This window comes from Sciurus carolinensis, chromosome 4 (assembly GCF_902686445.1).
Source record: "Sciurus carolinensis chromosome 4, mSciCar1.2, whole genome shotgun sequence".
In the NCBI taxonomy this organism is placed as follows: Eukaryota; Metazoa; Chordata; class Mammalia; order Rodentia; family Sciuridae; genus Sciurus; species Sciurus carolinensis.
The window spans coordinates 29418558-29434825 of record NC_062216.1 but is presented as its reverse complement, the minus strand read 5'-3'; the positions used below and the strand labels follow the sequence as shown (position 1 = coordinate 29434825).

General features: G+C 33.2%; 1 protein-coding gene across 2 annotated transcripts in view; it reads left to right on the top strand.

The window, feature by feature from the left end:
• The window catches only part of Gpm6a (glycoprotein M6A), a 318957-nt gene that overhangs the window by 282291 nt on the left and 20398 nt on the right, over positions 1-16268 (top strand). For both annotated transcript variants that reach the window (XM_047551380.1, XM_047551379.1), the window contains exon 3: positions 4897-5053. In XM_047551380.1, the coding sequence (XP_047407336.1) occupies positions 4897-5053 (157 nt within the window). The remainder of the gene's footprint in view (positions 1-4896; positions 5054-16268) is intronic.

Below are 16268 nucleotides of genomic sequence, written 5' to 3'. Positions count from 1 at the left end.
ACCACTTCTTTAATTATTTAAAGAAATAATTGCTTTCAACATTTATGATTTATACCTTTCTAGGCTTTAAAAATTTTTTTTTTATTTTTACAGGCTGCATTTTGATTCATTGTACACAAATGGGTTCATCATTTCGTTTCTATGGTTGTACATGATGTAGATTCATACCATTCGTGTAATCATACATGTACATAGGGTAAGGATGTCTGTCTCATTCCACCATTTTTCATAACCCCACTCTCTCTCATTTCCTTCTACATAATCTAAAGTTCCTCCACTCTTCTCTCACTCCCCACCCCACCACACCCTGTGTGCACTTTTATATTTCCTATATAAATGTTTTATTTTAGTCATGTGAATTTTTTTCTTCTATTGGGCAATCAATTGTGAGAAAAGGAAAAGTATCTTCCCAAACCTTTATGGAATTATGCTATGGTTTAATTCAGGTCCAATTCCATATTATTAGTGATTCTGGCTTTATCTTACAGATAAATTATAACTTATCTATAAAACTATATCCTTTTCATACAGATATTGCATTAGTAACAGCAGCAAATATTAGTGATGATTTAAGGTAAGTATAAAATACTTACCTGGGGGGATAGGTTTTTAGCTCACCACTATAACCAAGGGTTTTTCCTTTGCTCTTTTTACAATTTCTGCCAATAAATTTTTTTTGTAAAAGTGAAAACACTGGAAACTTTTAGAGATACATGAGCAAAGAAAGCATGAGTATTTAGTTCCTCCTGCACTTTTAATCTCCTACTTTTGATGTGGGAAGAATGCAAGTGGATATAAAGAGCAATTTGAAACTATGTGATATATAGGAAAGCTGAACAGAAAATATATTTCTAGTTTCAATGGAGGGATTAAGCCCATTTCCATAATACCAGCAAAAATGAATGCACACACATATGTACACAATCTTTTATTGATAATTTTATTTCAACTTACGTTATATAAATAAAAATGTTGATTTCTAATAAACTCTTAGAAAAATAGCAATAGGGATGAATCTGGAGACTGTCATACTAAGTAAAATGAGCCAATCCTCCAAAACAAAGGTCAAATGTTCTCTCTGATATGTGGATGCAAATCCACAACAGGGGGTCCAGAGAGAATAGAAATTCAGCAGATTAGACAAAGGGGAATGAAGGGAAGGAAGGGGGAATAGGAAAAGGAAAGACAGTGGAATGAATTTGATGTAACTTTCCTATGTACATGTATGAACACACCACAGTGAATTTCACCATCATGTACATCCACAAGAGCAGAGTCCTAATTAGAATAAGATATAGTCCATGCTTGTATAATTATATTAAAATAGATTATAATGTCATGTATAACTAAAAAGAACCAATAAAATAAAAATAGCAATAAATGCTATATTATATGTACATATGTGGGTACACACACACACATACACACACACACATGAACAAATGCTTATATACATATAAATAACTCTAAACTCGGAATATTATCCAAGAAGATACTCCCACTAAAATCAGGGAGAAGGAAGGTAAGAATAATCTCTACATCTGTTCGACTTTGTTGTGGATGCCTTTGCTAATTCAGTTAGATTAGAGAAAACAATCAGAGACCTAAGACTTAGGAAACAAGAAGTAAAACTAGATAATATGATGATATACCTGGGACAATCTTAGAGAATCAATGATTAAGCAATTTCAAATAATAGGATAATTCAGCAATGTACAGGATAAAAAAATCTACATGGGAACTTAGTAACATTTGTAAAGACAAATAATAATTAGAAGATTTGGTAGAAAGGCAAATTTTATTTACATTGGTTAAAAAAGTCAAATAATCTTAAACATAATGCTTCAAAGTTACCTGAAGTAAACAGTAAATGTTCCTGACCATTGTAAAAGTTGATGTGAACTAATGAAAAGTTATCCCTAGTTCTTGGTGAGGATCATTAAAATGTGAGTTCTCTCAAAATTAATTTACAAATTAAACGAAATCTAAAACAAACTTCAATGAGCTTTCTTAAGAACTAGGAAAGTTGTACTTTAAATTCACATGAACAGAGTTACTTTATATTTGGTAGAAGGGAGTGAAGGGAGGGGAGGGGTATGGGGGTAAGAAGGATAGTGGAATGAAACAGACATTATTACTTCATGTACAGATATGACTGTATGACCCATGTGATCCTACAATATGTATAATCAGAAAAATGAGAAATTATACTCAATTTATGTATAATTTATCAAAATGTATAAATGCAATCTACTTTCATGTACAACTAATTAGAACAAATTAAAAGAATTTTTTAAAAAAATTCACATGAAAAGATAAAAACATAAGAAGAGCTAAGAAAATACTGAAAAGGAAGAGCTTGGTGGGGTCTGACTCTGGAAGATATCAAGATACACCTAAAGCCTCTGTATTTAAAGCAGTGCTGTCCTGGCACATGCACAGGGAGACCTCTGGAATAAAATGGAAAGGATAGCAATAGACACATCAAGATGTAGATATATATATTTCAGAATAGTGGTAGAACAGAAAGCAGTGGATCAGAGATGATCTTTTTAATAAACGGTAAGACAAGCAGGCAGTCATTTTGAAAAAATAAATAAAATTGTGTTCAATTCTTATACCACCCAAAGAATAAACACTAAATTTGTTGGAAGTCTAAATATAATAACATGAAACTATACATATGGTAGAAGAAAGCATGAGTGATCTGAAAAAGAGATCGAAAAATCTATTCCATTTACAATAGCTTTAAAACAAAACAAAACAAAGATAATACCCTAAGTGTTAATTTAACCAGAATTAAAAGATGTCTACAGGAACACTATAAAAACATTGATGAAAGATACTGAAGACAAATAAATAAAAAAGATAACCTGTGTTCATAAGTTAGAAGAAATATTAAAATGTCTACACTACTGACAGTGATCACAGATTTTTTTTTTTTTTTTTTTTTTTTTTTTTTTTTTTTTTTTTTTTTTTTTTTGCAGTGCTGGGGATTGAACTGAAGGCTTTGTGCTTGCAAGGCAGGCACTCTACGAACTGATCTATATCCCCAGCCCAGTGACCACAGATTTAAGCAATCCTTACGGAAACACCATGGTTGAGCTTTGCTGAATTATGGAATTATGTCTTACTCACCAAATTCACTCCACTGTGTCCAAAAAATATTTAGCATCAAGGTACCTCAGTGTTGGTGCTGTGTCGACTTTTAGGTTAGAATGTCATGTCCTGTATCATAAACAATGCATATAGTGAATACATTCCAAATGGTTATAGATGATTCGTTTCTTAGGTTAAGTAAATGTAGAGCATTAAACTGGTGGTATATCACATCTGCATTTCACTGGTATTCTTACAACTCTGATTACATTGAATGTAAAATGTTCACTGGTTATAATGATGTATAAAAATAAATCTTAATGGAGTGTTCTTTAACTCTAAGCCACACCACAATAATGGTGAATGTTCCCATAGTTTTAAAAGTTATCATTTGGAGTATAAATATAGAATGAATATTTTCAAAACAAGGAAATGAAAATAGAAGCTCACTTCACAAAAGCACTAATTATTCCTTTTAATCCTAGTGAATATTCATAGCCTAGTTACAAAGCTATGGAATATGAATTTATCTTTTTAATATCTATCAGTCTGTCATCTGTCTGTCTATCCATCCATCCATCTGCCTACCTACCTCCCTACCTCCCTATCTTCATCTATCATCTATGTATCGGTTCTCTGTGTGCACTCTTTTTTAACAGTTTTAAAACCATTTATTATATAAACAATACATATTCTTAATAGAAAAATGAGAATATGCAGTTATTTAAAGAAATAATTGCTTTCAACATTTATGATTTATACCTTTCTAGGCTTTTTAAAATTTTTTTTTATTTTTACAGACTGCATTTTGATTCATTGTACACAAATGGGTTCATCATTTCGTTTCTATGGTTGTACATGATGTAGATTCATACCATTCATGTAATCATACATGTACATAGGGTCAGGATGTCTGTCTCATTCCACCATTTTTCATATCCCCACTCTCTCTCATTTCCTTCTACACAATCTAAAGTTCCTCCATTCTTCTCTCACTCCCCACCCCGGACACCCTGTGTGCACTTTTATATGTCCTATATAAATGTTTTATTTTAGTCATGTGAATTTTTTTCTTCTATTGGGCAATCAGTTGTGAGAAAAGGAAAAGTATCTTCCCAAACCTTTATGGAATTATGCTACGGTTTAATTCAGGTCTAATTCCATAGTACTAGTGATTCTGGCTTTATCTTATAGATAAATTGCAATTTATCTATAAAACTATATCCTTTTCATACAGATATTGCATTAGTAACAGCAGCAAATATTAGTGATGATTTAAGGTAAGTATAAAATAAAACAATTAAAATTGACTATTCAGAATGACAAAAATATCAAATATGTCATTTTATGCAGAACCACATCATTAACCATAAAGCTTTTTTATAAAAATAATGTTTTAAAATCTCAGTGTTCTACATGTACATGTTTACATTCATCATTTTTTTCCAAATCAGAGAAATTATCCTACTTATCAAATGAATTGAAGCAAACTCCTTTGGAAATCTAATTCACTGCTTATCCAAGACTGCATTGATGTGAACCAGGAAGCAGGGAAGCTAAAAGACAAGAAGACACTTACACACACAAAAGCCTCAAATCCCTCAGAACAAATATTAAAAGTGGCAGAACAAAATGTATTATGTACATATTAGAAATACGAAGCAAAAATGTTTGTAAATTCAGCCTCCACCATGAATATTAACATTCCACAACTTTCCTTCCCAAAGAGCCCTGAATTGATTTCTGCAGATCAACAGCAAAAAGTTATCGAAATAAATCACTTTTCCCTCTCCCCAGGATTGACATCTTTAAGTATGTGATCTACGGCATTGCAGCTGCGTTCTTCGTTTATGGGATCCTGCTGATGGTGGAAGGTTTCTTCACAACTGGTGCAATCAAAGATCTCTATGGGGATTTCAAAATCACCACTTGCGGAAGATGCGTGAGCGCCTGGGTATGTTATTTCTCTGCATTTAGTATTTAATGTGAGTTTATTTCAATAGCACACAGGTGTTTACATTCATCTGCTAAGAATTAAAGTATTTTCTTAAACACATTAACATTCTCTGCCTTGATGGGCCATCTTACACCTTGAAGATATTACTTCTAAATTAAGATTTTTTTCCTTGTGAAAATTCTTTTCAAATTCTCAAATTACATGCAGCACAACTTGCTTTATTTCTATAGGCAGCAACACTGCCTATTGATTTACAATTACTATTTACAAAGGACTTTGACATTTCCATACAAAGTAACAGAAAAACCTATTCCTAATTTATAGGTAATTCATGTATGTGAATCCCAACTAAACACATCTCTGTATTTTACTATAAATTTGGGGGCAACTATAGCATTTTCTACTGAATTAAGAAATTATTTGAATTTTGACCTTAAATCTTTATTACTATGATACTTTGTGGTAAATCAAATATATAGTCATATTGCTAGAGTTAATACAAAGTAGACTAAGTATTTATGTATCTTCTCATGCACAGGAGTGGTGAAAATTCAGAGTAATATGGTTGAAAGTACTTTTGTATATTTTAATCAGAATAAATAAATAATCTTATAATGAAATGCCAAAGTTTCTATCCTATTTTTCTGTTATATAAGAATGTGTGTTTAATTACAGCATATAAGTCATATCAAGTATGCTTTCTAATAAGGAACAATATCATTTTCTTCAATCTCATGGAAAAGTTCAAAAATATGTGTTAACCAACAAACTTTTTTTCTCCCTAGCTTGTAACAAATTCTATGTTGCTGTTCAATGTCCTTAGTTATAGGAATCTCAGATGATAGTTTGTCTGTGTTGTGGATATTTATACATGTCTATTGAATAATTTTTTGTAAGACTCATTTATTTGTGTTTTGGGGATGATGCTTAATTATAGTACTCAAGGAAGTAAAATACATGAATGTGAATATAAATGGACTTTACATGTGACTAAGGGGCTTTAAACTGCTCACATCACCTAAATTCTTTGTAGCATTAATATCAAATTTCAAATCTAGAGAAAATTAATATACATAAAAATCTTGGATTAACAAAAGAAACATGAATATTCAGTGGGCTAGTTCTCAATGATACCTAAGCAATTTCTCTAATAAAAAGACAAATTCTGATTTCAAAATCATTTCCATTTTGCCAATATAAGTGAAATAAATTAATAATGGCTAGAATACAGCAAATTAAATTCATATTGGGCTTTTTGTTATGATTGGGATAGTATCATTGTAAAGCCATGGTGAGCCTTAGAAAGTCACTTTCCTTCTCTGGATCAGAGTTTACTCATGGACAAAATCAAGATCATCTCTAGAGTTCATTCCAGCTCAGAGTTCACAAAGCTACAGAAGTGAACTGATGAGAGATAAAGGGGCCTGTAACCACATTTCTGCTAGCAGAGAATGCCCTGAGATCAGGACAATTGGAGTCAATTGTGTTGTTTCCTTCAGAATTGTAATATAAATTCAGAGTAAAATCAATCACAGAAGGAGATGAATATCTATGTGTAACTACTTATCTGTATGCCATTCAAGCATCTTAAAGTCATCTCATGTAACTACTTTTAAAGCAAATCATGAACCACCATTTTTCTGTTGATAGTAACAATTGTGTCATCAGTCCCACCTAACAAACTAAAAGGGTGGGTAGCAGCTGCATGGGTTCACCCAGTGACTATGCAGCAGGGTGTCTGCCCACCAAAATGTGCCCCAAACTCTTTTAACACCCCCTCTGCCACTCCAGGAATGAGCAGAACTGAGGCAGAAACTGAAGCTGCATCTCCCTGCACGTTGCAGAGGCAGTAAATGAGGCCTCTGAGTCGTGCTCAGCTACCCCAACACTGCCTTCTTGAAGGGAACCACTCTGGGGCCCAGGAAGTGAATAGCTGTGGTTGCAGCCAGTGCTGTGGAGCCCTGTGGTCCTTCCCCTCTACCCTCCAAGCTCACTTATCAGTGTGACTCCATGGAATCAGAGGGGAAAAAGATTTAGCCTCTGTTCTCTCTAGTTCTTGTTTTCCTTTCTTTCTTATTTCCATCCTTCTCTCTATCATCCCTACCCCCACCTCCTCTTCCTTTCTTCCTCCTCCTCTCTGTAAATAGATTATATCTTACAGTCTACCTTAAGTTCATTGAGGTGACTTTTTCCACCTCTCTTCCTTATTTCAAAAAATGTCTGTTTCTGAAATTTTATCAGTGCATTTCTACTTGTAATAGTGAATAATACTAAAAGGGAGCATAATGTTTTTGCATCAACTCCATAAAAAGCTTCCTGAAATAATACTAATAGAAATTTGTTCCTCTATCCCTGTTTTTCTAAGCCAAATGAAAAGTAAAGTTACTAACTGAGAGTACATCAGGATTAAATGCAAGTAATTTTAAAGCACCATTATATCACTAAACTGAGGACACTAATCAATATTCTTTCTTAATTAGTGCTCTTGAAAGCACACTTGATCTTCATCGTGTGCTTCTTCTCTTGCAATGTCAAGGCCCATTCAAATTCATTTCAGAAATTTAGTGCCATCTTTCAAAAGTCAGAATTTGAGGCTCATAAAACACAAAATCACAATATTAAACTTTGAGAGTAAAAATTATTATTACCTGCTTTATTTAAATATCTTGAGAACCTGACATAGTGGTGCACACCTGTAATCCCAGCAACTTGGGAGGCCCAGGTAGGAGGATCTCAAGCTCAAGGCCAGTATCAACAACTTAGTGAGGCTCTAAGCAACTTGGTGATACTGTCTCGATACAAAAATTAAAAAGAGTTGTGGATATACCTCAGTGGTTAAGTACCCCTGGGTTCAATCCCCAGTACCCTCCCCAAAAAATCATATGAAAAGTAATTGCAGTATTTTAACTATGAACATTTATTTGTATTAAATATTAAATGGTATCAAGTTGAGTAACTCAGACACATATTATTGAATATATTCAACATGAACTTATTGTTTCATAAATATATAAATATGTATTTTCTTTAACTATTTTTCCTTATCAAATTATAAACTAAAAAAATAAAAACTAAAAGATTGCTCTATTGAAACTTGAAAGGCACTTGAGTGCATGTTTTGAAATTCTGGCATATTTGTTGCACTCTTTTGCATTGCTTTATGACAAAATTAGGGACATCAGGATTTATCTACATTTGTTCTGACATTTCTGTTTTTAATCCTAATACTTCTAAAGTAATAGAGCTTTTAAATTCACCATTCTCTGTGGAAATTAATAAATCTATTTTCCATAAATCCACTTACTCCAAGAGTCATAAGAAACAATAAACCAAATTCTGCTTACTGGATGGCTTAAACAACTGAAGTTTCTTGTCTCCCAGTTCTATAACCTAGAAGCCTGAGACCAAGGTGTTGTGCACAAATATACTTTTCTCTGAGGGCAGTGAAGAAGAGTCTGCTGTTTCTATCCCAGCTTCTAGTGGCCTGTTAGTAATTTTTGACAGTCCTTGGTCTTAGAAGACCACCCTGACACTTTTTTCATGTTCCCCTAGAGTTCTGGTGTGCATATCTGTGTTCAAATTTCCCCTCTGACTCCATTAATACTGGCTTAGGGTCCACCCTATTAACCTCATTTTTTACTTGCTTACATCTATATAGACCTAATCTCCACATAAGGTCACTTTCTGGGATACTAAGGGTAGGATTTCATTATATGACATTGCAATGGCAAAATTGAATCCATACCAATATGTCTTCTTATAACAGCAACAGTATGCCATATACAGTTTTTAAAGCAACCAAGATAAGTTTTGCAGAAAATTTTACAGATAAACATTCTACTTATTTATTTTTAAATGCCTTTCTTGTTAACCTTAAATATTTGTAGATTTTGATCACAGCATGTACCTATAAAACATTAGCTTTCAATCTATTATATATTTCATAACTCATAATTCATTTTTATAGTTCAAAGTCAGAGCTTAGTCCAGTAATAATAATATGAAACATTGTTAGGCTCTTACATATGCTAGTTGCTCTGAACTTTACAAACTATTTAATCCTCCAAACAACTGAATAAGTAGATACTAGTTTAACCTTTATGGATGATGAAACTACTAGCTAGAGAATATGTAATCATAAATTCCTTTGCAATACAAGGGTGCTGTGCAGAACATGAAAGAACTCAGTACTCTAAGATACTTTGCTGTGACTAAGATATTTTTGATAGCCATCTGTGAAGAATCTTCAGGTAAATTTGTAAGGAGAGTTTTCATCAAGGAAGTTCTCATTCTAGACTGTCCCTAAAATTTAGCATTATAAGATTAAAACACATAAAAGACAATGTTTTTGACCAAGACTGCCAATATAGAGTTCTTAAAATAAAGTCTTGTCTCTCCACAGGATACATCAAATCTAACACAGGAACGTCAACCTGATTTTTTTCAGATTAGAACAACTACTTTAACCCTGGTTTTTCAGGAGGAAAAAATAAAATAAAAAAGAGGGAATTGCAAACAGTTTCAGGAAGAGTGATAATATTAAAAATAATGTTTCAAAAAGTGTTGCTTTATGTAAGAAAGATCTCAAGTGTGACTCAGAACTGAACCCAGCAAATTTGAGGACAAAAAACCAATCGTGGTATAGCTATTGTGATGTTAATTCTCCCATCCTATAAATTCTAGGAATAAGTCAATCAAAATTCTCACTCTTCTTACTTTCTAGTGGTACAATTGGACAAAAATTTTTGATTAGCCTCATATAATGGCATTGGCAGCAATGGGAAAACCTAAAAATGTAAAGAGGCTTCTAGTGTTAGATTTTTAAATGTGAGAGATTTAGTGACAGAGACTAGAAATGCAAAACTGAGATAAAAGTTTGAATCATGCGGAAACTCCCAGCTCACCTTAAGTTTTATTTGTAATTCAATTAGAATTAAAATAATTTCTTAGAATGTTAAGCCACCTTTTTTTGGTTTTATGTTCTTTGTTGTTCTCTTGATTATTCAAGTCATGTTGTACAGTCATCTGCCAAACATTTTTTAATATAAATTTTATGAATTCAGTAAAGGATTTAAAATTTCATTAGATGCATCTACATATATCATTCCATGATAGAATTTCTGATGAGAAATTTGTGATTTTTTTAATGTTTTCATAATCCTAAAGTAATTTTTTAAGAAACAAGTGTTTTCATTTAGAATAGTTTTAGATTTACAGAAAAGTGAAGATGGTACAGAGTTTCCCTATTTATGAAATCCTATTGTCTAATTACTAATATCTTACATTAGTATGGTACTTTGTCATAATTAATGAATCAATATTGATATTTACTATTCATTGACATTCATGTTTTATTCAGATTTCCTTAGTTTGTACTAACTCTTCTTGTTCTGTGCCAGTATCTTATTAAGGATTTAGTTATTTTTCCCTAAGCAACACTGACCTGTGACATTTTCTAAGACTTGCCTTGTTTTTGAAGACCTTGACAATTTTGAGGAGTTTTAGCTATGTATTTTGTAATGGTATCTCAGTAGAGTTTGCATTTTGCTTTTCTCGTGTTTAGAGGGGTTTGGGGTGATGAGGATGAAGACCACAAAAATATGTCTTTCTTATCACATCATATCAAAATATATCTCTGACAAAATAAGTAACTATGGAATGAAGAAGAAAAATATTTGGGATAGGGAGAAATTCATAATGTTTGCTCCATTCCATAAACATATACAACTATAATTTTTTTCAATTTACAACTTAAAAAGTAAAGATGTATAAAGATCTTTAAATATATTTTTTCATGAGTCACTATGTTAGGAATGAAATAAAAGTCATAGGTTACAAAAAGTCTTAATAATCTTCTCTTGAGAAGTGTCTGTTGAAGTCTCACCCAGTTTTTAATTGGAGTATTTGGGGGCTTGGAGAGTTTGGGGACCATTGAGTTGAATTTCATGTATATTCTGCATATCAACGCTCTCCAGGTATGTATTTTGCAAACACATTCACACAATCTGTAGAGTGTCTCTATACTCTGTTGATTGCTTCCATTGCAGTGCAGAAGCTTTTTAATTTGGTGTAATCCCATTTACCTATTTCATTTTTGTTGCCTCTGTTTTTGAAATTTTACCCCCCAAATTCTTCCATCATCCAATGATATAAAGCATTTTTCCAATGTTTTCCTCTAATAGTTTTTATAAGTTTGGATCTTTTCTTTAACTCATTAATCTACTTGGATTTGATCTTTTTTATCGTGGTGAGGGTTAAGGGTCTAGTTTCACTGTTCTGTGTGTTAATGCTCAGTTTTCCCAGCACCATTTATTGACAAGACTCTCTTTACTCCCATTTGTGTTCTTGGCACCTTTGTCAAAAATCCATTGGCTGTAAATGCACGGATTTATTTTGAGGGTATAAATTCTGTTCTATTTGTCATTGTGTCTGCTTTCCTGTCAGCACCATACTGTTTTGGTTGCTATACATTTGTAGCATTCTGAAGTCAGGAAATATGGTACCTCTGGCTTTATTTTTTTCTTGTTCAGGATTGCTATGGCTATTCAGATTTCTTGGTGGTTCCATATGAATTTTAGATTTTTTTTTTCTATTTCTGTGAAGAATTTCATTAGTGTATTATAGGACCTACATCACGTCACTACAAATCACTTTGGGTAGTATGGACGTTTTAATGATATTACTTCTTCCAATTTACATACAGGATATATTTCTATTTGTGCATTTTTTTCAATTTTCTTCATCCTGGGATGAATTCCATTTGAGCAAGTTAAATGGTCTTTTTCATGTGTTGTTTGCGGAAATTTTGTTGAGGACTTTTGTATCTATTTCCATTAGGGATACTGGTCTATAGTTTTCTTTTACTTTGTATTCATGTCTGGTTTTGGTATCAGGGCAGTGTTGTATTATAGAATGAGTTTGAAAGTATTTCTTTCCCTTCAAACGTTTTATAAATAGTTTGAGTAGAATCGAGAACTATATATACACATATACTATGCGGCTAGTATCACTCACTCTGATACCAAAACCAGACAGAGACTCATCAAGGAAAGAAAAATTTAGACCAATATCCCTGATGAACATAGATGCAAAAATCTTTAACAAAATACTGGCAAATCGCATACAAAAATATATTAAGAGGTAGTGCACCATGATCCCATGGGGTTTATTCCAGGGATGCAAGGTTGGTTCAATATCCAAGAATCAATAAATGTAATTCATCACATCAGTAGACTTAAAGTTAAGAATCATATGATTATTTCAATAGATGCTGAGAAAGTGTTTGATAAAATACAGCACCCCTTCATGCTTAAAACACTAGAAAAAATAGGAATAGTAGGAACATACCTCAACATTGTAAAGCTATCTATGTTAAGCCCATGGCCAGCATCATTCTTAATGGAGAACTGAAAGCATTCTCTCTAAAAACTGGAACAAGACAGGGATGCCCTCTTTCACCACTTCTATTCAACATCATCCTAGAAACACTAGCCAGAGCAATTAGACAGACCAGAGAAATTAAAGGAATACAAATAGGAAAAGAAGAACTCAAGCTGTCACTATTTGCCGATGACATGATTCTATATTTAGAGGATCCAAAAAACTCCACTAGAAAACTTCTAGAATTAATAAATGAATTCAGCAAAGTAGCAGGATATAAAATCAATATGCATAAATCTAATGCATTTCTATTCATAAGTAATGAATCCTCTGAAAGAGAAATTAGTAAAACCACTCCATTCACAATAGCCTCAAAAAAAAAAAACACTTAGTAATCAATCTAATAAAAGAGGTGAAAGAACTCTACAATGAAAACTACAGAACACTAAAGAAAGAAATTGAAGAAAATCTTAGAAGATGAAAAGATCTCCCATGTTGTTGGATAGGCAGTATTAATATTGTCAAAATGGCCATTCTACCAAAATGGCCATTCTACCAATACAGATTCAATGCAATTCCAATTAAAATCCCAATGACATTCTTCATAGAAATAGAGAAAGCAATCATGAACTTCATCTGGAAGAATTAGAGACCTTGAATAGCCAGATCATTTGTATTTCTGAGGTATTTGTTATAATGTCTCCTTTTAAATCTGTGATTTTACTTTAGCAATTCCAGCTAATATTAATAATTCACTTCCTCCCATGAACCATGAATGATCACATATCGTCTAGAACCTTTTCACATAGTTGTCAGTATTTTTACATATTTTGCCCAAATCCATTAGAGGAATCACTAACTAAGGCAGTTAAAGCCTTAGGAAACATATTTTGTAAATGAAACTTAAAATTCGAAATTACTCTTTGGTTTATGGGCTGCAGAATGGATGCTGTGTCAGTAAGTATGAAAACAACATTAATCTTTTCATCTCCATCAGAGCTCTTGAGTGACCAGTTGCCTTGTCAATGAATAATAATATTATCAAAAGGAATTGTTCCTAAGCAGTAGGTCTCTGCTTTGAAGCAGTAGGTCTCTGGTTTGAAAGTGTTGTGTTCCCAAGTTCATGAATTGGAAGCTTGTTCCACAGTTTGATGATATTTAGGGATGGTGACCTTTAATAGACAAGGTTTAGTAGGAAATTCTTATGTCAATTGGAGGTTTGGCTTCAGAAGGTATAGTGGGAGTCCACTATACCTTTTTAGCTTTCTCCTGTTTTGCCGTGTGATCTCTTACTGCATGTTCTTCCAACATTGAGATACCATTCTCTTGAAATTCCTCACTAGAGCAGAGTCAATGCTGGTCACATGCTCTTGACCTTCCAGAATTGGAAGCTAAGTAAAACTCTTTTTAAAATAACTTACCTAGCCCTAGGTATTTAATTAAAATAACAGAAAACATATTAATAGAATCTGAACAGTAGACTTAAAGTGTACAGTCATCCAGATATGCTGTCACCCAAACTTGGTCTTACAAAGAGTACAGTCAAAGTAGATTTAGTATAATTCTTAAGAGCCCAAGAATTTTTGAATAATATATGAACACTATTTTCAACTTAAACTTACCAGATGCATTAGCCCCAAATAAGAGAGTCAGCCTGTCCCTCGATACTTTGAAGTCAGACATTGACTTCTCTCTAGCTATGCAAGTCCCAAATGATACCTTCTTCAAATAGAAAGCTGTTTCACCTACATTGAAAATTGGAGGTTTGGTGTAGCCAACTTCATCAGAGGTCTTGGCTGGGTCTTCTGGATAACTTACTGCAGACTCTGTAACAGCATTTGGTGCTTCATGTTGTCGGTTATGGAGATGGCTTTTCTCCCTGAAATGTCATGAACCAACCTCTGCTAACTTAATTTTTTCCCCCTGCAGATTCCTAACCTCTCTCAGCCTTCATAGGATTGAGGAGATTAGGCTTTGACTGAAGGAAATGCTGTAGGTGGTTTGATATTTTATCCAAACCACTCAAGCTTTCTTCATATCATGCATTTGTTCACTGGAATAGGACTTCAGGGACTTTTCCTTTGCATTCATAACAGCTAACGGTGACATGTGAGGGTGAGCTTTTGGCCTATTGCAGCTTTTGACATGCTTTCCTCACTAAGATTAATAATTTCTAGTTTTTGATTTAAAGCAAAAAATAGGGAACTCTTCCTTGCATTTGAACACTTAGAGAACATCACAGGGTTATTAACGGATCTAATTTCAATATTATTGGGTCTCAGGGAATAAGAGAGGCCTGAGGAGAAGGAAAGAGATGGAAACAATTGCGAGGTCAGTGGAGTGATCACAAAACACAACATTTATTGATAAGCATAATAATTATAATAGTAACTGTATATAGATCATTGATCACAGATTACCATAAGTGATATAATAATGAAAAGGTTTGAAATATTGCAAGAAATTTCAGAGTGCAATGCAAACACATTTTTCCCCAGACTCTTTGGGAAAATGGTGCTGATAAATTTATTAGGTTCAGAGTTAAGAAAAAACTTTGGCAGTAAATGCACTTCTTAAAGGAAGAAATACAAATGGCCAACGAATACATGAAAAAATGTTCAACATTATTAGCAATTAGGGAAATTCAAATCAAAACTACACTGTGATTTCTTCTCATAACAATCAGAATGATAGTCATCACGAAAACAAATAATATTAAACGCTGGAGAGGATATGGAGAAAAAGAAACACTTTTACACTGTTGATGGGACTGTATTTGGTACAACCACTATAATAATCAGTATGGAACTTCCTCAAAAGACTAGGCATGGAACCACCATATGACCCAGACACACCATTCCTTGGTATTAATCCTGAAGAATTCGTTGTCATAATACACGAATACATGCATACCCATATTCATAGCAGCACAATTCACAACAGCCAAACTATGAACCCAGTCTGGGTGTCCAACAACAGATGAATGAGTAAAGGAATTGTGTTATAAGTGTACAATGAAGTTTTATTCAGCAATAATAAAAAAGAGAAATTATGTCATTTGAAGGAAACTGAATGCAACTTGGGACCTTCATGTTAAGCAAAATAAGCCAAACTCAGAAGGTCAAGGGTTGTTATGTTTTCTCTCAAATGTGGAAAACTAGAGAGGAAAAAGGAAAAGAAAGGCAGGGACTGAGTTCATGAAAATCAAAGAGACATCAGTAGAGGAAAGGGACCTGGTGTGACAGGCGGGGAGTGAGCGGGGGAGGGATGGAGAGTGATATTGGCCACATTATATTGTTATATTGTAAGCATGTACAAATATGTAACAACAAATTCCATTATATGTACAACCATGATGCACTAATAAAATGTGTAGAAAGATAAAAATAAATAAAAATGCAGGGTCTGTGAAGTACAGTAAAGCAAGTGAGGTGAAATAGGGTAAGCCTAAAAATCCTTTGTGCTCCACCTACTCCTCTTTTTACTTACTCCATAATTTTTCCTTTCCAGCATATTATAGCTAAAGTCACATAGGAGGCAGACTTTTCAGATAGGCTTTTTCATATAGTGAATGCATTAATGTTCCTCACATTTTAGGCTTTGATAGTTCTTACTACTAATATTTCCACTATCATCTGAAATGTACCACGCTTATAATCATTCACCTACTGAAGGACATCATGGTAGCCTCCTGGTTTTGACAATTATGAACAAAGGTGCTATAAACATAGAGAATCAGTTATTAAACAATTTTATACTCACAACTAGTTCATTGGTAGTTTTGGGTCATAATTATGATGATGACAATGATGATGATGATGATTGCATATAT